The sequence below is a fragment of the Perissodus microlepis genome, chromosome 17 (assembly GCF_051167445.1).
Source record: "Perissodus microlepis isolate ML-2025 ecotype Zambia chromosome 17, ASM5116744v1, whole genome shotgun sequence".
NCBI lineage: Eukaryota > Metazoa > Chordata > Actinopteri > Cichliformes > Cichlidae > Perissodus > Perissodus microlepis.
Genome location: NC_140477.1, coordinates 10325604 through 10344910, shown reverse-complemented (window position 1 = coordinate 10344910; position 19307 = coordinate 10325604). Strand labels below are relative to the sequence as shown.

At 38.0% G+C, this 19307-nt stretch overlaps 1 protein-coding gene across 3 annotated transcripts in view; it reads left to right on the top strand.

Annotated features, from left to right (window-relative positions):
* Positions 1-19307, top strand: part of cacna2d4a (calcium channel, voltage-dependent, alpha 2/delta subunit 4a) — a 100162-nt gene that overhangs the window by 5558 nt on the left and 75297 nt on the right. The window contains exons 4-28 of one of the 3 annotated variants that reach the window (XM_084909467.1): positions 2250-2366; positions 2531-2590; positions 3914-4076; positions 4169-4300; positions 4816-4876; positions 6306-6456; positions 7259-7333; positions 9405-9494; positions 9652-9765; positions 9881-9959; positions 10940-11073; positions 11984-12061; positions 12549-12629; positions 12730-12804; positions 12909-12995; positions 13096-13167; positions 13328-13389; positions 13549-13616; positions 13701-13746; positions 14942-15039; positions 15858-15951; positions 16091-16183; positions 16984-17111; positions 18215-18334; positions 19124-19192. In XM_084909467.1, the coding sequence (XP_084765593.1) occupies positions 2250-2366; positions 2531-2590; positions 3914-4076; positions 4169-4300; positions 4816-4876; positions 6306-6456; positions 7259-7333; positions 9405-9494; positions 9652-9765; positions 9881-9959; positions 10940-11073; positions 11984-12061; positions 12549-12629; positions 12730-12804; positions 12909-12995; positions 13096-13167; positions 13328-13389; positions 13549-13616; positions 13701-13746; positions 14942-15039; positions 15858-15951; positions 16091-16183; positions 16984-17111; positions 18215-18334; positions 19124-19192 (2347 nt within the window). The remainder of the gene's footprint in view (positions 1-2249; positions 2367-2530; positions 2591-3913; positions 4077-4168; positions 4301-4815; positions 4877-6305; positions 6457-7258; positions 7334-9404; positions 9495-9651; positions 9766-9880; positions 9960-10939; positions 11074-11983; positions 12062-12548; positions 12630-12729; positions 12805-12908; positions 12996-13095; positions 13168-13327; positions 13390-13548; positions 13617-13700; positions 13747-14941; positions 15040-15857; positions 15952-16090; positions 16184-16983; positions 17112-18214; positions 18335-19123; positions 19193-19307) is intronic. The other 2 variants (XM_084909466.1, XM_084909465.1) reach the window with 2 other exon arrangements.

The window sequence follows — 19307 nt, the reverse complement described above, 5'->3', positions numbered from 1 at the left end:
AGCTCATGTAAGGAGTTCAATAGGGGGGAAAAGCAGCTTATATATGAAATGGCTCCTAGCAAAGTTTTTGGATCATCTTTTTTTCAGTAACCAGGTCTAAAACTGCACAGTAAGTCAAATTACCAGGACCACATGGCAAGCAGAAAACAAGCAAGTTATTGAAATAGACAGAAATTCCCATTTGGAGTTGGTGGAGACCAAAAACAGAGCAAAAAGGAGAGAATTACATTAGTCGGCTGACTGGTTCGGAATTTCTGGAAGGGAACATTCCAAGCCAAGTGGCGGAAGTCTTTCACTTGGGTGGTCTCAGAATCTCATCTCTGCTTTTCAAGGATGGTGTGGTTCTGTTGGATTCATTGGGTGATGGCCTCCAGCTGACTTTGGAATGGTTTCGCGGCCGAGTGTGAATCGGTCAGAATGAGAATCAGCACCTCCAAATATAAGGCCATAAGGCCAGAGTCTATCTGTATCTTAGCCACGCAAATGTATACAGAGAGGAACATACAGGGAAGGTTATTTGGGGCTGAGCTCTCCCTCTACCTGCACCTCTTACTGTATTACCAGCTACACAAATATTTAAAACTAAAGTTGGAACTGGAAGCTGGGAATGGACAAAAAAATCTTAGAAACAATATTTAAATGAAGAGAGACAAATATCAAGTCTGATAAAAAGACAGAGAAAATACAACATTATGCTGCAAAACTGAAAGGGGCAGAGTGGGAATTCATCATTTCTCCCCCTTCTGTGCATTACATCAGCCAATAAGAACACGGCAGACTGACATACATTTGCTGTACAACATCTGTGCATGGCCTAGAGAACAATCTGATGACACATTTAATTCAAATACAATTCAGGCATGCCTTTTAGTAATTAGCACGTGTGAGCTTGCGCTGCATGCCACCCTGTAGTATCGCTAGCAGGTCCATTCACCATCTGCTATGCAGGCTCACAAAATGTGTGTTAACAACGTTAACCAAACAAGCTGTACAAATAACCAATCCTTACTGATTTAGCTGTTATAAACAGTTTTCTACACTGTCCAACCTCACAGCTTGTAAGATATCAACCTGATCAAAAACAGAAAGCATTGTGGTGCTTGTAAGTGCTTCAGTTATCACACGAGCAACACTTGCTGTAGTAACTGTATCCATAACAGCTCTATTAATTTGCTGTATCTTTCCTATCTGCAAAATGTATTTTTATTCAGCCAGTGGTGTGTAATAACAGCCAGCGCTTTAGTCGTATCCTTGCACCAAGGAGCCATAAATCATCCACCTCTGCCTAATCAATAGGCTTCTTGTTATAAGTGGAACACTTAGTGATTCTGTCTTCTTGCCTGAGTAAACTGGGTAGGATATTGAGTGTTTGGGGTTCTGTTTGACAGTCATAAACATGTTGGAGCTACAAAGAGGGCTTTTCCCCCCCAAACAAACCTGCAAAAGATCCGTATATTGTGAGTTTTTCTCATTTTACATCTGTTATTTATCCATATGAGTATCTAACTTATCTTAGTTATTAGATGGATGTTGCACTGTTGCATGGGACACATGGCTTATCGAATCTATTTCCTGAGCAAATTTGATAATAATTGTAATATATTGTAATTAATGGTAATCATCTTTATAAAGGCAACAGAAAAATACAAAACAAACAAGATGGGTAAATGTCATTACATTATTTTTAGTGCAGGAAATTAACCTTTCAGTCCTCATGCAGTAACAGTATGGGATCCCTTAAATTGCATTTATCCAGCTGCTGTGATTCTACTGTGAACAAATACTATGAGTATTATTTGGCCGACTGGTTGTTGGACTAGAAAAAAAAGAAAACATAAATATGTTTAAAAATGTATTCTGTTTTTTGGTGATCATTTTGAATGCCACTGCTATAATAACATGTCAGGATTAAGACTCGTTTTTATGTCTGCCTATTATACATCTGAATTATAAATCTTTGAAAACATTACCATCACTTTGTACAAAATAGTGAGGGGTGGAGGGAGAGGATGAAGTCAGGACACCTGTAAATGCCTGGTGTGAAGGTTTGTGTATCAGGATTGTTGCCTGTACAGTTGATCTCTGTTTTCAGAGGGGACTGTTTGGTTTTGTGTGTTGTTGAAAATGTAGAAATCGTTTATAATTGTGTTTTGTTGTCTTAAAACAGTCTTGCAAAGGCTGGCACAGTGTTTTACATTTTTTTTAAACAAATCTTTCTTTTTAAATTGAATTGTGTGTGTGTTTTAAAGAAATACAAGGATATTGAAGGTACAGTGAAGATAGAGGAGGTGAATGGCGACGAACTGGTGAAAAGGTTTGCGGAAGAAATGGAAGAGATGCTTGGGAGGAAGATGAAAGCTGTTAAGGTAATAATTATGCATGCGGAGTAAAAAAAAAAAACCTTTAATGCCAATCAAATGGGCAATCATCAAATCAAACACTGATACATGGTAAACTAGTGTGGGTTTGTGTAATGCTGCACTTTGCTAATTAAAAAAGAAAAAGAAAATCTTTAATGCTTTTATCACAGAGATTAGCAGAAGCAGCAGAGGATGCAGATCTGGACCATGAGTACAATGAAACACTCGAGGTAAGGGTGACATATCTGCTTATAAGTTTTTCATTTGTCAGCTTATACACGATAAGAGTCCCATTGCTAGTAGAAAGCTCAGACACTGTATGTAAAAATATATGTCCTCACCATGAGACCTATTGCTTTGTAACTCAAATTTTGCCATTTTTGTTGTTTGTTAGTTGTTTTTTGTTTTTTTTAATGAATTGAATATGTGATTTGGATAAAAGGGCAGTGTGAGCAACTTGCGAGCTAATGCTAATGCTGGCTGAGTAGCTAGCTTGGTTAGGCCTTAGTTACCCTGGCATCGAGACTGGCTGGTGAGTCCCTGGCAACACTCTAGGAAAAATATATATTCTCCAATTCATTGTCCAATGGTTGGCTAAATGAAATTGTTTTCAAAGAGGTATAGGGAACTACACTAAGGGCAGTAGATTGCTACAGTTGCCCAAAGTTTGCAAGGAAGAAAGTGACTCAACAATTAGTCACTGAGCAGTTGTGAAGCTGTGAAAGTTTTGACCCAAGACACAAACAGAGACAGATTACCTTAAAAAGTTTTGCCTCTTGAAACAACTGAAGGCAAAGCTTTTACTTTGAAGGCAAACATTCTTCATTTCCATTTGCGTTGCAGTTTTTTTGCCAAGTTTCACTACTGCTCTGTGTTTAGCTGCTGAGTGTCAGAAGACAAGTTGGGGGCTTTCATGCAAACCATTGGTAACTGCAACAATCTGCTAGTGACCAAAGCAATCACAAGAAGGTATCACAGATTTCACAGTGATAGCCAGCAACCTCCAGTAACCGCACACCAAGCAGTTAAGATTTAAACGTTTTTTTTTCTACCTTATATTTCACTGTGAGAACAAATAGGATGCTAATTTAGGCTAGCAAAAAACAAGCTCAGAAGCGCATTTTACCAGAGAAATCAAATGCCCAACTCCTCGCCACCAAACGGCAAACACAAAGCGGCCCCACACTTGTCACTGAAAACCTCTGCACACCTGATAATGCATGACCATAAACCCAAATATAATTTGGCAGTGTTTTAATCACCAGTACAGTAGCCGCAAAAAGAGAAATGACCTGACGTCAGGCATTTTAATATAGGACTCTTTGTTAACTAACCACAAACTGTATATTAAAGATGGATAGCTACTGTGAAGCCTCAAGAGTGGAGCGAGCTTCAATTTGTCTTTTAATGATCCAGTTTGTGAGCTGATTTTCAGCCCTTTTGAAAAAAAAAAATCCACAGACTTATAACTGAATTATAACCAACTGTTTGTTCTTATTGGTTACTCATGTTAGTATATATGTACAGCCACCAACTGTCACTTTTTTCTGTAGTTTGACTATTATAACTCCATGTTGATCAACACTGTGGATGAGGATGGGAATCCAGTCCCACTGGGTGGAGAATTCCCTTTGGAGGAAAACGAACATTTTAATAAACTGCCAGTCAACATACAGCAAAGTAACATACAAGTTCCCACAAATGTCTACAACAGAGGTAACACAACCATAAAGCCTTAAATATAATTGCAAATGCTGCACAATACACCAGATTGGCAGTAGAATATATTACCTCTCTCTGTTTTGTAGATCCTGATATTCTCAATGGAGTCTACATGTCTGAGGCTGTGAATGATGTTTTCGCTGATAACTTCCAGGAGGATCCAACTCTCACCTGGCAGTACTTTGGCAGTTCTACGGGCTTTTTCAGGCTATATCCAGGTACATCTGAGTCACCTACACTTGGGCCAGCAAATGTGCGTCCCAGAATTGTAGCACAGTGTGTTAATTGATGGTACCCTTGGCTGCACTTTTCTCCTGTGATGATGCAGTGTTAAAACAACATGAACAGCACTGTAGCTAAACATTCAGCTACATAAGCCAAACAGTGTACTGTACTTACACAGCAACTGACAGCGCAAGAAACAGTCAAACATGATGAGTCAGTCTCGGTGAGAGTCTGGCTGCTAATAAATTCTCTGTGTACATGTTTATCTGAGTGTGTGCGTGCGTGTGTGTTTGTGAGAGAGAGCAGGGGTAATTAACAGAAGATATGTGACAGCTTGTTCTACTCACCCTCTGTGTCACCCATCACAGCCTTGTTTGACAGTTTGTCATCACACAATGCTACCACAGCATTCATTTTGACATCAGTTGTTCATCCGTCCAAACAAAAAATCATCCAAGCAGGAGTTTGTCCTCTGACCATCATCTGCACTCTCTCTGTTTTCTTTCAGGCATCCAATGGACTCCAGATGAAAACGGTGTCGTCACATTTGATTGCAGAAACAGAAACTGGTATGGCGATACTGCCCTGTCCTTCCCCATTGATGCCTTTTGATTATCTTTAGCCCTCTCAAAATGAAGCTCCAAACCCCACTTACAGATCTGATCACTCCCAGTCAACAGTTACTATGCACCATTAGGCAGTCTAGTATGGTTCACCCATACTTTCTAGGTGTATTTGACTGTCTCAAGAATTCTTATCATCAGAATGGGAAAGAAGGATGATTCAAGTGTCTCTGAATTTGATATGGTTGTTGATACTAGATGAGGTGTTGAGTGTTTGGGAAATGGAGCAAGAATTATCAAGTGAATGGCAGAGGTTAGAAGAGAATGGCCAGACTGCTTTGAGCTGAGAGGAAGGCAAGAGTAACTCAAATAACCACTTGTTGTAATCAAGGTATGCAGAAGAGCATCTCTGAAGACACAACCCATTGAACTTTGAAACAGATGAGCGCATCGGGTGCCACGCTTGTCAGCTAAGAACAGGAAACTAAAAAGTATTTATTAGTTAAAGGGGATTTGCACCATGAATGTGCAGACAACAAATCTGTAACAACTATGTGATGCCATCATGTTAATATGGAGCAAAATCTCTGAGGAATATTTCCTGGATCTTGTTGAATCTATACCACAAAATTAAGGAAGTTCTGAAAAAGGGGGTCTAACTTTGTACTAGTGATGTGTGACTAATGAAGTGCGGTGAGTGTACATGACAGTGTAATATGCACTGTTGCACTGAAGTAGTTAACTAGAATTCAGCCATCATTAATTTAGTGTTTAAGCTTATTTCCTTGCTGCTGAAACATCAAATCAAATCAAATCAAATCAAAATTTATTTATATAGCACATATTAAAACAACAGTGTTGACCATAGTGCTTCACAGTCAGTAAAAACATGAGACAATTAAAACAAACAATAAAACAGGACAACAAACAATAGGTAACAACACAATAAGCTAGAACAGCCAACTAGTTAGAATCAAAGGCCAAAGTAAAAAGATAAGTTTTAAGACGTGATTTAAAAGACTGGATAGACTCGGCAACATGTGACATTTTATTTGCTGTAAAGAGATCTATCACAAAGACAAAGGACTGTTTAGATTGTGGGAACTCTGTCTGGTTTCCAGACATAAATACAGTTGTCCTGGGAAGCAGAGATCAAGGAAACAGACAGAGTAAATCTGGAAAGTTGCCGATCACACCTGCTGCTCGAGGGGAAATCTCATTTATGTTAATTACCTTGGAAAAATCAGGGGATGGTAATAAAGAGATGAAGGGACCGAACAGACGGACAGAGGAACATATAAAAGGATAAACACTGTCTGCTCCTCCTAGCTGCTGGACTAGCTGTACATAACACCCAATCTGGTCATACTTGGTGTTAAATGTAGGTTGTAGTGCATCTTATACCTACTTCTTCTTTCTCTCTATGTCCTTTTAGGTATATACAAGCAGCCACATCTCCTAAAGATGTAGTAATCGTCGTGGATGTCAGTGGCAGCATGAAGGGACTCAGACTGACAATAGCCAAGCACACCATTAATACAATCCTGGACACCTTGGGAGAAAATGACTTTGTTAACATCATAGCTGTAAGTATATGCGCAAACAGTCATACAAAAGACAAATGCAATGAGCATTTGTCTAAGTCTGGATGAGCGTGACATAGAGATTAAAGCCCAAACACACAAATGCTCTGGAACTAATGCACAGGTCCACATGGAGGTATATATGCACACACACATGCAAACAGATCCAAATTTAAAATTTGGTTCATGCCAGGCATAAATTTTCAGTAACATCAAAGCTTCTAAATTTGTTTTCTTTTTAGGTTTTTGGGGGGGATTTTGGCTGTGTGTAACCCTACAACTACAAATCTGTGTAATAAGCATGGTTTATCCTGGTATTACTGCGTGTGTAATCATACGCCTCCTGCAAATCCTCTGCTTTTAAGCTGTATTTTTACCAGAATTTAAAGCTACACGCCTTTCAGCCGAGTGACCGTGCAGCAAAACAATACAAAACAAAAAAACAGTACTTCTTCATATCTAAACTCTGTAGTTTAAAAAATGGTTTAGTTAATTATTTTTATGAGGTTCAAAATGAAACTTAGCTTTGACTTTGACAGAACTGGTCTTGAACACATTAAAATCATACTCCATATTAATCCAACAACTTCAATATTGTTACATTATGAACAGTCAATATTTAAAGATGGTTGGTTGGAGAGATTAAGTGTAATCTAATTACTTTGTGACGTTCAGGGTGATTGACTGCAGGTCGTAAAACTGCACTAACAACTGTTTGTCCCCTGCTGCAAATGTTAATCATGTTGACTCTTCATTAGCTGCTCAGTCGCCATATTGGTTCATGTGAATTGGTTTCTGTCTCCAGTACAGTGACTATGTTCGCTACGTGGAGCCCTGCTTCCAGGGCACGCTAGTACAGGCTGATCTGGATAACCGAGAGGTAAGACACACAAGCAGCTCTTGACAAATGGTACATGCGTTCATGCTCATGGCTGATTAAGTGAATTAACCTCTTGTAACTTAATAATTCTAAGTTATCTTGCTAATACCCTGAAGACAAAGCTTATGCCGTAATCACATCACAGTTAAAGCAACCTGCCCTTTAAAGGATTTACCCAGTAAAACCCTAGAGAGCGTATGTGACTTCGGCCTCTGCTAACATATTAAGAATATCAATATTCTTCCCAATTTCCCTTCTTTTCTCCTCTCTTGAATTATTTCCATGTCTAACACCAATAATGTCATTGTTTTATTTTTCTTCTCATCCCTTTGTCCTCCCTTTTTTTTTTAACTTCCCAACACCTGCTCAGTCTGCTCAGTCTTTGTGTGTGTGTGTGTGTGTTTATTTGTTGTAAGTATGCCCTACTTTCACTCCCCTCCACATCATGGCAGTTTGGGTGAGGTCGCCGGCTGCTGACAATTTTAAGTTGGTCACATGACCTGTCAGCAAGGGATCTGATTGGGTGAATACATAGGATATTCTGTAGCAGAATGGGCTTACAGATGTTGGCTGACACACTTGCACAAGAGGGAACGCACATGTAGCGGAAGACAATCATCGGTTTTGCAGTTGTTATACAAGAGTTCCAATATTCCTACATAACCATTCACTTTTAGTCCTACTGAAAGTCACACTGGGTCACTTTTTCAGTCTTGTTCAGCTTTCATTACTGGACAGATTACTTAACACAAACCTGCAAGCCAACCATGTTAAAGATGCAGTACACAACATGCCCCAGTGACACAGTACAAATGCACATAAGCAAACAGTCTCATTTGTCAGAATAGCACAGAGCAGATATGTGGGATTAAATGCAATTTGCAATATTTTTGTTTTGTTAATAATACTTCACAACAATTTCAGTTATTTCGAGCATGTTTCCAATCCAATCCAAACCAATTTTATTTATAAAGCACTTTAAAATATCCAGTACAGGACCAAAGTGCTGTACAGAAAATAAGTTAAAAACAATAGAATAAAATAAATAAATAAAACACATAATACATAAAAATTAAAACAGCCCTATATTAGCAAATCAAGATAAAACAGCATAGAATCAACTAAAAACAACTAAAATAAAACTAAAAAAATAAATAAAAACCAATATCTCACATGGTGTCAAAGGCCAGGGTAAAGAGGTGATTTAAAAACAGGTAGAGAAGAAGCCTGTCTGATCTCTAAAAGGAGATCGTTCCACAGTTTTGAGTCACTTTTTTGACTAAATGTCTATATTTAAATATAATTTACAGCACATAAAACCAGTTTCACTACGCTTGCAATTATTCTTATTGTTCTAATTATTTACTATTCACATGCACAGACACAAGAGCTCCTCTTATGTGCTATTAATAGCTGCAGCCGTGTGCAGTGGTCGTGCATGTAGATGTTTGATCTGGGGTTGTATGTGGCTTTGCCAATGCTTTGTATTTCAACCCTCTCTTGCATAGAGACAATAGCAGTTAGCAGCAGTTTTTGTTCATACTAAAAGTATTCTGTTCAAATACTTTTAGTATTTGACACCAAAGAAAGCACATTTCCTTTTCAGTTTTGTTATGATAAGTGTTTCACATTAAAATTTTACTTCTTCTTAAAACCGCATTTTCATATACAAGTGACTAGTTAGAGAAGTGTTTATATCCATCCTTGTGCTATGCAAGATGCAACATTTTACAGGGTTTGTCTTTTATAAAAGAAGTTCATGCACACTTACAGCTTTCTAAAACTGAGTAAAACACTTTTACATGGTCATTCCTCCTCCTCATATGTGCATGTGAATCTGTCTTTGTTTGTGTGTTGATTAATCTTGATTACCTTCTGGTGTTGCAGTAGCTTTGGTGTTAGTGGTCAGTGTGCCAGGAAGCCGGGGATAATCTCTCTATTGCGCTCTCTTCTCTATGTCTCCCTCGCTCTCTTTTTTCTGTTGTGACTAATTCGGCTGCGTTTGCCCGAAGGGAAGCGCATTGGCTCACTGACAGTGTCTGTGTGTTTACTTTTCTGGGTCTCGCTCCAGCATTTCAAGCTTTTGGTGGAACAGCTTCATGTGAAAGGAGAGGGCAAAGTAAAAAAAGCAATGAAGGAGTCTTTCAGGATTCTCAATGAGGTTTGTCTTTCCTTGCCACAATCATAGCAACTGCTACCCCTTGGCCATAATAATAGCGAAGCAAAGTTATTTAGGAATTCCTACCTCCACAGTACACAGAGCTTGAGTGCAGATTTTTAAAACTGATTAAACTGGATGTGCATATTTATGTGTTTAGGCTACTGCACTGGGGCAGGGCAGCCTGTGTAACCAGGCAATCATGCTGATAACAGACGGAGCCATGGAGGACTTCCAAGATGTTTTTCAAGAGTTTAACTGGCCGGAACGACGGGTATTATAAAGACCAGCACAGACAAATATCATCCTTTAAAAGCTGTAGTAGCTGAGTATTAAATTAGCGTGGCTTATCACGCCGTACTACATATAGCACTTGACTTTCTCTCCAGGTTCGAGTGTTCACCTATCTGATTGGACGGGAGATGACGTTTGCTGAAAATGTCAAATGGATTGCCTGCAACAACAAGGGTAAAGCCCAGTGTCTTTAAATTTGGTGGCTTAGTTTGTGTTGTCACATTTGTTTGTACTGACAAATCCTTCATAATCATTACAGGAAGACAGCAACAGTAATAAATTGAAGATTAAAGAATATTTTTTTGTAAAAAAGAATATTTTTCTGAATCTTACGAAACCCCTGGTGCTCCCAAAAGAGGTGTGCTGGCCCTGTGGTGATTCCAGGTGGCACTATGAGGAACTAAGTATCAGGTGCTGCCCTCTTGTGAATTACAAGGCATCATGCAGCAGCTTAGGAAATAATCACATTAGCTCCTTCTAGCATATTAAAATCCATGGCTAAATAACTGATAATCAGCACAGATACACTGCAAACATATCCCTGGCCAAAAATGTCATAACTGTGTCTCTATAACAGGTGCAATCCATTTTGTTGCATAAACTGATAGTTGCTTCTACTAGCAGGCAGATATCTGTCAAACAGATATTTTGTTGCTGTTTTCTTGCAAACAGCTTCTGCTTAAACCTTCTGGATGCAGTTTCAGTTTGCTTAATAGTGTTTGCACCAGCGCTCTTGGGAGATGTTACCAAGGGGAAATATGTTGCACATATTCACTTGGCAGAGCTTCAGTAGCCTGTTGTCGCTGAGCAGCTTCACTGCAGGTATCCCACTGACGTCACTGTCTCCCACTTGTAGAAATGCCACAAACCTTAGACTAAGCCAAGATTTAAAGAACGTCAAAAACATATTTGTATCAGTCGGAGATTCAAGCTGGGATATTTGTTTCATGTTTTGGAATACAGGGTGTTCTGATGTCTGATAAATGAGTTTCTTCTTCTAAATTTAATACCCAAAGGCATAAACCTGAGTTAAAAATAATAGGTGAACAATTTATTTTCCAAAAACTAAAAAAAAAAACGCTTCTCAGTTTTCCATCTGAGTAGTTTATGATACGAGTTACAATACATGTGTGTCTTTTCTGTGTCTTCTGCAGGTTATTACACACATGTCTCAACACTGGCTGATGTCCAGGAAAACGTTATGGAGTACCTCCATGTTCTGAGCCGGCCAATGGTCATCAACCATGATCATGACATCATTTGGACTGAGGCCTATATGGACAGTGTGGTCAGTCTGCTTGTCTTATTATTGTTGTTTAATATTATTATTTTTGTCAAAATTTATTAAATGAACTGGTTTTATCTTTGTTTAATATTTTTTGATGATCTGAAACATGTGAGTGTAGCAAATATGCAAAAACTAAATATATAAAGAGAAATGAGGAAGGAAGCAAATATATTCACATATTCACTTAATTCTGAATATTTAGACTATGGTCATTATAAAGAATGCAGATGTAAAGCACCACCTCCCTGGCACATTTATTACATGTATTTAATATTAAACATTTTTTTATTTTTTCTTATGAATTTATGTTTTCCTCCCTTTCATTTGGCCACAGAAATATTACATTGTAATTTGACAATCTTACTGGAGGTGTTATTCTTTAGCCATTCATGTGTGCTTTTTCCCCCATTTACCATTAACTTCAGTTGCCAAGTACAAAAAAGGTAATTGTATGTGGAGCTAGCTTTAGAGCTTTAGCTAGAAAAAGAAAATGAAATGTAGCATTTGTAAGACATGCTTAGGTTTTGTTTAGTTAGTGGTTGTCAGTTTTTAGTCACCTCTAGTAGTTTCTTCTAACTCCAGTAGCTTTTGCTAAAGCTAAAGTTAGCTCATCCTCGAGATACCAGCTGGTCTAATGTTGTAAGTCTTGGTTTTTCACTTGAAACCACATTTCAAGTGGTTTTTCAAAATGCTTTATTATAAATTCATTTAATCAGTTTGAAATGTAATCTAAAGTGGAAAGTAATAATTCAACAAGCTAACTCTGAAAAAAGCTAGTATCTCCAAATCACTTATTTTTTCAAACTCTGTAAACAAACCTGGATTTGTTTTTTTTGTTTTTTTATTAATTAATTAATTTTTTGTCCACAGGCTAACTAATTTATCTGAAAGTGTGTTTATTGTATCACAGCTGTTCAACACTCAGGCACAAAGCCTGCTCCTGATGACCTCAGTAGCCATGCCTGTGTTCAGCAAGAAGAGAGAGACTGTAAGTAGTTTTTTACAACTTTGACCTCACATTGTGTCTTTGTGTTGATAATGGTAAATTAAATTGAAATGAAATTGTGATAGATCATAACAAAAGTGGGAGTTTATATTCATAAATCTGTATAAGAAACAGGGTTAAAACAGAAGGAACCAGCCTTGATCTGCTAAGAAACAGGCTGCCTTAAATTTGGAAGCCTTGTTTGATTCAGTATTAACTTTTAAACCACAGATCAAAAAAGTCCTTTCTTCAGATCAGAGCTGGCTGCAAAATAAAACCACTGCTCTAACAGTGTGACCTGGAAAACAAAGAATTACAAAAAGTCACTCACTTATCTCCAGCTAGTTCACAATACTCCATCGAGGCTTCATGCTGGTATCATCTCAGATTTTATTTGAGCTTATTGTTTATATTTCATTTCAGAGTGAGCGCTATTTAATGTGATTTTGATATATTTAAAATTCTAAAATGATATTTTTACCTCATAAAGTTATCTCACGGGATTCTACTGGGAGTAGTAGGAACTGATGTTGCCTTGAGAGAACTGATGAGATTAGCTACAAGATACAAGGTAAACCAGAAAGTAACACACCCTGTAACATTATATGCTGTACTTCAGTACTGTCAGCAGTTTGCTTCCTTATGGCTGTCTGCTTATGGTCTTTTTATAGCTGGGTGTTCATGGCTACGCCTACCTCATCACCAATAATGGGTACATCCTGTCTCATCCTGACCTGCGACCTCTGGTACGAGGATTTTTTTGTTGGTATTAGATAATGGATTATGAGTATATGCCTCTTATTTTAAAAGCATACTTTTTTGTCTGTGTGCCTGTGCTTGTGTATGGCAGTATAAAGAGGGTAAGAAGCTAAAGCCTAAACCCAACTACAACAGTGTGGATCTGTCAGAAGTGGAATGGGAAGACAGCGAAGAAAAAGTGGGTAACATACACTTACACACATTTTTGACCCTTTAATTTCACTTATTTTCTTTGACTTATACTTTAAGGTCCTGATATAGCTTAACTTTTTTTTTAGCTGAGGACCGCCATGGTTAAAGGAGAAACCGGAAACTTGTCTTTAGATGTGAAAACTTCAGTTGATAAAGGAGTGAGTAATTTTGTTCTTCAGGAATCTGTTGGCGTAAAAGGAGACTTAGTGACTATTATATCAGTTATTTCCCCTTTTTGTCCCGTGTACCTCTTTTTTCAATAGAAAAGCTGTCTTTTTGTGCTCACTGTGGTGTTTATGAAGCCTGTTTTTCTTACAGAGAAGAGTGATGTTCCTGAAGAATGATTACTACTATACTGTCATCAATGAGACACCATTCAGGTTTGTCCAGTTTCTTTAAACTTTACTAAATTCCTTAAATTCTCCAGTAAAACAAAACAAAACATATAAACAAAACAAGTCTCCTTCTTACATTTTCTATATTGCCTTCTTAAAGTTTCCCACATACTGTAACGGTGTTGGCCTTCTCTGTGTTGACAGTCTGGGTATAGTGTTGAGTCAAGGATATGGACAGTATATCTTCATAGGAAATGTCTCTGTTGAAGAGGGTAAGTGTCCAATCTCTGTTTATCTGCGTTTGTGTCTGGGTTTCATACACCTTGGCTTATGTCTTGACTTCTCTTCTTACTCAGGTCTTCACGACTTACTGGCTCCTGATCTAACCATAGCCGACGAGTGGTGAGTTTAACTTGCAGAGTCACAGGTTGTGAGATAGGTCGTGTTTCCCATTTTTCTACAGGGTGGTTTATCCGGTGACTTCTGACAAACCCGAACACCGGCTATGTTGCACATAAAGTCAGAGTTTTTAGTGTAATTAAAGTGGTTCCTTTTTACCCTAACTTAAGCTGAACACATAACCTGGTCTGGAGCAGGTTTCGGTTTTGAAATCGGTTGGTAACAGCACATTTTCATTAGACAGCTTTTATAGTAAAGTGCTGTCTAGATTATCTGATGTACTATTATTTTTTTTATAAATAGAGCTTATTCGGTCAGAGCTTATAAACTACATCAAATGAAGCTGTAAAGTTACAGCAGTGCAAACTGTATGTGTGGCATTGTCACTGGAATTTTCTTACATTCAGCATAAACCATTGATGCAGAAAATAAATGTTTTGTGTATAAATGTTTTATGTTGATCCTAATCTGCTGCTCAGTCTCTTTTACACTGCTGCAATTGCAGCTGCTTGAACCCAAATTAGAAGATTGATGGGTCACATTTGTAGGCTATATATCAAAGAGAACATTCAATCAATAAAATTAATTTTCTCTTTGATCTGGTAGCAGACTAATGTGATTTCCCTGGATCCTGGATTAGGAAATGGGAGAGAGTTAAATCTGAATGCACTGAGTAACCTTGTGTTTAAACGTATCAAAAATTTCATATCTCTGATCTGCAGCAGCTGCACAGTGAGTGCAAACTAATAATGTTAATAAATATGTTAGATTGAGATAATATATTTATTTTACAGCTCTGCGTGCTTATGACGACTCTGAGTTCACAATTTTCAGCAGCATTAATCTCTGTCTCACTCTTAGCAGTATTATTGCATTTTACTGTTATATTCTTTATTTTCTTTATAGACATCTTATCGTCTTATATTAGATTGAAATAGTCACATTGAAAAAAAAAGTTTTTGTTGTTTAATGGTGGCTGGCAAATAGCTTCTAAGGTGCATTACCACCACCCTCTGGGAGTAATAGCATGTTACATACTACAAGGTGCCCATAAACAAAGGAGAATATATATATTTTAAGACAAGAAACAGTTGCATAAACTGTTGGTTATTTTTTCTTTCTTTCGTTTTTATTTAGTAACTTTGACTATATTTGAAAGTCCTCACCGTGCTTAATTGACATATGTGTGCGTTTGTAGGACCTACTGTGAGACAGACATTGACCCAGCACACCGCAAGCTGAGTCAGCTTCAAGCTGTGGAACGATACCTCACAGGCAAAGAGCCAGATCTGGAGTGTAAGTCGTGACTTAATGTCAAGCATCGCATGAATGCATCAATGTCAGAAGTATAAAAATGTGTGTTTAGTTGGATATTTTTTTGTTGCTGCTTCTTGGTAATAAATCTTATGCCGCTGTTTATTTCCCCCTAAATGGTGCCATTTATATGTATTAAATAAATAAATTTTGCTTCTTCTTGAATTCAGTCATCCGATCCAATAAACTGCACATACAGTAAGTTATTATGATGATTACTTTTTTCATGGGTCCAGGATTTATTATGTCTTGGTCTGATTTATTGCCAAGAAGCACTGTTACAACAAAGAAATAATCAGCAAAACCAAAATTTAATACATTTTTCTGCTAAGTTTATATACCAATAAATATATGTCACTTGTGACTTTGTGCGATGTGCAGGAGTAAGCATTTAATGGTGAGTTTTGTACAACTCAGCATCAAATATGCCAGAGAATACTGAATCACAGGGAGATACTAATATGCTGGACATTAGAACAGGGAATAGACAGTAATGAGTCACGACGTGACTCGAAACTGGAAATAAACTCAGCACAAGATAGAAAACTGTAACCAAAATGAATCAGGAAGACATCTAAACAGGGAATACTTTGTTACCCCCACAAGGGAGGTAGCGAAGAACAAGTAACACAAGCAATGTTACAAAAGAAACAGCACTCAAACATACTGTAGGGTCATTCTCAAAATCCAAAAGAAACGTTAACTCGCAAAACGCAAAGCCCAGGGTCCAGAACTCAGGGACCATAGCAGTCTAAAAGCACACCGTTATACTTATGTTTCCTTCTGCTTTCTCTGAACAGGTGATATGCAGCTGCTGCAACAAACGCTGTTTGATGCTGTGGTCACGGCTCCCATGGAAGCTTACTGGAACGCCCTTATGCTCAACGTATCCAGGTGACAATGAACACAAATGTTCCTTCAGTTCATGCCACCAACTTTTTACACAGTTGGTGATTCTTATCTATACTAACATATATTTTTCCTCTTTATGTGTGTATGTGCGTTTGTTTGTTTCTCCCTCTTGCTCTCTCAGTATGGATGAGGGAATTGAAACAGCATTCTTAGGGACCCGTTCAGGCCTCATAAGGTTTCTGAGGTATGCCGGTATCGAGAAAAGAATTGGCAAGTGAGTAAGAAAAGTCCAACTGCATCTATGTTGTCATGCTATTATATCCAAAACCAAATAGAAACTGGTGTCAAAAAACCTCTATAAAAGGTTTACCTTAGACTGATGGTAATTGAAGACCTGATGATGACTTTATGCCCCCGTCTTGGTTAATTAAAGGTAAACTGAACTTAATCCCTGACACCCAGGTGGCATCTTTTGGGAGAATTTTCTGTGTAGAAACACAATTAGCATATATCCAAAACATTTGACTTCTGTTTAGGCTGTATTTGCATTTAGACATCAGGGTTTTGAGATATGACAGACACAGCTACAACCATCAATTTAAGCAAAGATGAAGATACAAATAAGTCTTCCACTACTCTCACTACTCTCTCTATTGTTCACCCTGGGGTTGCCCTCCCCCAGGCTTGTCCCTGTGGCTTCCTGTCCTGGGTTTGGGATTGGCTGTTCTCCTGCCCTGCACCCCAGTTCTTTGTTCCAATTCCGGGAATCCCCTCTATTTGTATTATTACACCTATTAATCGCCATATTGCAATATTACAAGCAATCCCAAACTATAGTCTCTTTAACTCTAATGTATATTCATTAATCTGTTATTCTCAACATTAGTAAATCCTTTCTTTAGATATATCTCTTGAAAAGCAATGGCTGTCTTGTTAAGGCAATTTAATATCACTATTTTTTGTTTTCCAATTTTAGTTTCCCACTTTATCCAGTTGCTTTTTTCCATGTGTCAAAGACTCTTCTTGTTAAATAAGTAATGGGTTGTTCTTTTAGCATATTTTGTCTCTCCCCAGGTCTTTCCTGAGCTCCACAGACAAGGAGAATATGTTCACCCTGGACCATTTCCCAGTGTGGTACCGCAGAGCAGCTGAGTACCCAGCTGGAAAGTTTCTATATTACATGCCCAGACAAGACACTAGAGGTAAGAGGACATACCTTTACTTAGTATACACACACCCACAAAATAAAAAAAAAACAACAAATCCTACGAAATACTATTTATGATGGTGTCTTTTCTTTTTTTTTTTGCAATGTTCAGCAAATTGAGTAACGAATACGCCATGTAAGGCTAGTTTTTGTACCGTCAGGGGGGTACAGCTGCTCTTTTCTGTTTCCCTCTATGTATATTAATGCAGTTTGCATAAATCCTGACACATCATGAAAAAAACCATCCCGATCTACTCTGATCACCCACTTTATAACATCTTCAAGGAAACATCAGTACTGGAAGACTCTTCTCTTTTTGTTGTAAAGTGAAGAGATACAGGAGAACATTCGCACCCACTGCCCGTATGCCTTTTCAAGTGTCATACAAATAGCAGATGAGCCCCGTCAGACATGTGAATTTCCCTAAATAAAGTTTTTCTTATTCTTATTATTCTTATTTGCATCAACAAAGTTCTTTGACTGGTTAGGAGAGATCGGGAAATGTGATTTTTATTGAGGCAAAGTGTAAAGTATTTCATCCAGCTTGATGTATATCCTAAGATATGTCTTGATGAACAGTTTTCAGCATCAGAGTGTGAAAATTAACAGCCGTGTCATCTTTGCCATCACATCATACTAACCTCATTTTTTTTGTAGTTGAGAAAGGAAAAGTCAGAAAAAAAAGAATGCAAGTTTGAACCTGGCTTTTCCCTGCCTCTGGATTAAATTCTCTTATTTTGCTCCACTGGAATAAAATGTATTTTTAAAGAGCTTTGAAAAATATGTTGGCATTAAAGCGATTTAGCCTGTGACAGAGGGCAGGAATGTAAATTTAATCTCCACTACACAGTGCACAGTGTGCAGCTGGAAACACTGCTGCTCCTAATGACAGAACACAGTGGTTGTGTATTTTCTGCATCTATTTCCTTCGACTTACATGCATAGTTTTTTAGAGTTATAAAGGAATTTTAGGGGCTTTATGTTGACTGGTGATAATCATTTTGTGGTGTATTTCCACGCTTGTGAGATGCACTTTTAAATATAAACTAGTTCCCAATACGTATTAGGAGTTTGATAAATGTAGTGTGTTGTTCTTAGATGTATTCAGGGACTATGAGGCTGACTATAGCGCCACCTTGAGTGCAGAAGAGGTGGAAACCCAAGCGGAGGAGGGAGGGAATAATCAAAGGGAGGCGGAGAATGAGGAGGAGGAGGAGGGTAGAGGAAAACTGTTTCTTTTACTTGGCATGCCTCCTCTTTTTCATTTGATTTTTAGCAGATAAATCCTGTTGTCCCTGTTTTCGATTTGTTTCTCTTCTGACTTTTTCTTGGTCTGTCGTTCTTTTTTTCCCTTCTTTCTCTTTCACTCTCTCTCTCTCTCTCATTGCATGAGCATGCAATTAAAGTATGGAAACCTCCTCTCCTTTCTTAGAAAGCCTTCTCGTAAAGCCATCTTAGTTACATAGTTTTTTGGGCATTATTTTTTTTCCCATGCTGTCATTGTGTCTTTTTCGTCTTAGTGACCGAATAACAGAAATATAAACACGGTGCACATGGACTAATATAACACACTGACAACATCCTTCTGTTATAAATGTATTACTCGATTAGCTCTCATAATCTGTGTTACATAATGGCTTAAAATGTTAATCTGGCTGGTATGTGTGGTTTGATGACAGTTGGCGTCAGCTGCCACAAAGGCTCAGAGTAGATGCACGGAAGAAGCATGTGCAAATTTATTACATTAATCCAAACTACCTCTCCAGTCCAAGTCAGCCTGTCACATATATATGTTTTATTTAAAAAACACACATTTTTGACATGCTTAAATTTCAACTGCCACAATCACTAAGTGTACGAGGATATAAATGTTTCTAAGAACATTTTCCGCATGCACATACAGTAATCCTGCATGTCTGTATATCTGGAAGGCATCCGTGCATGCACACATACTTGGATTTATAAGGTACTGTAAATACCTGCTAATTGTGTGTGTTGTTCTACCAGCAGGGAGGATCGTGATTGCTGCCACTGCTGTCACTGTGACGGTGGGCAAGAAAACTGCACTTGCTGGAGGTAGGATGACAACTTCTGTTTTAATACACACCCTATCTGTCTCTTGCACACATGCTTCATCCCACCGCTGCCTCCCTCTTTCTCATTTCTTTTTAATCTCCTCTTACCTCTCATT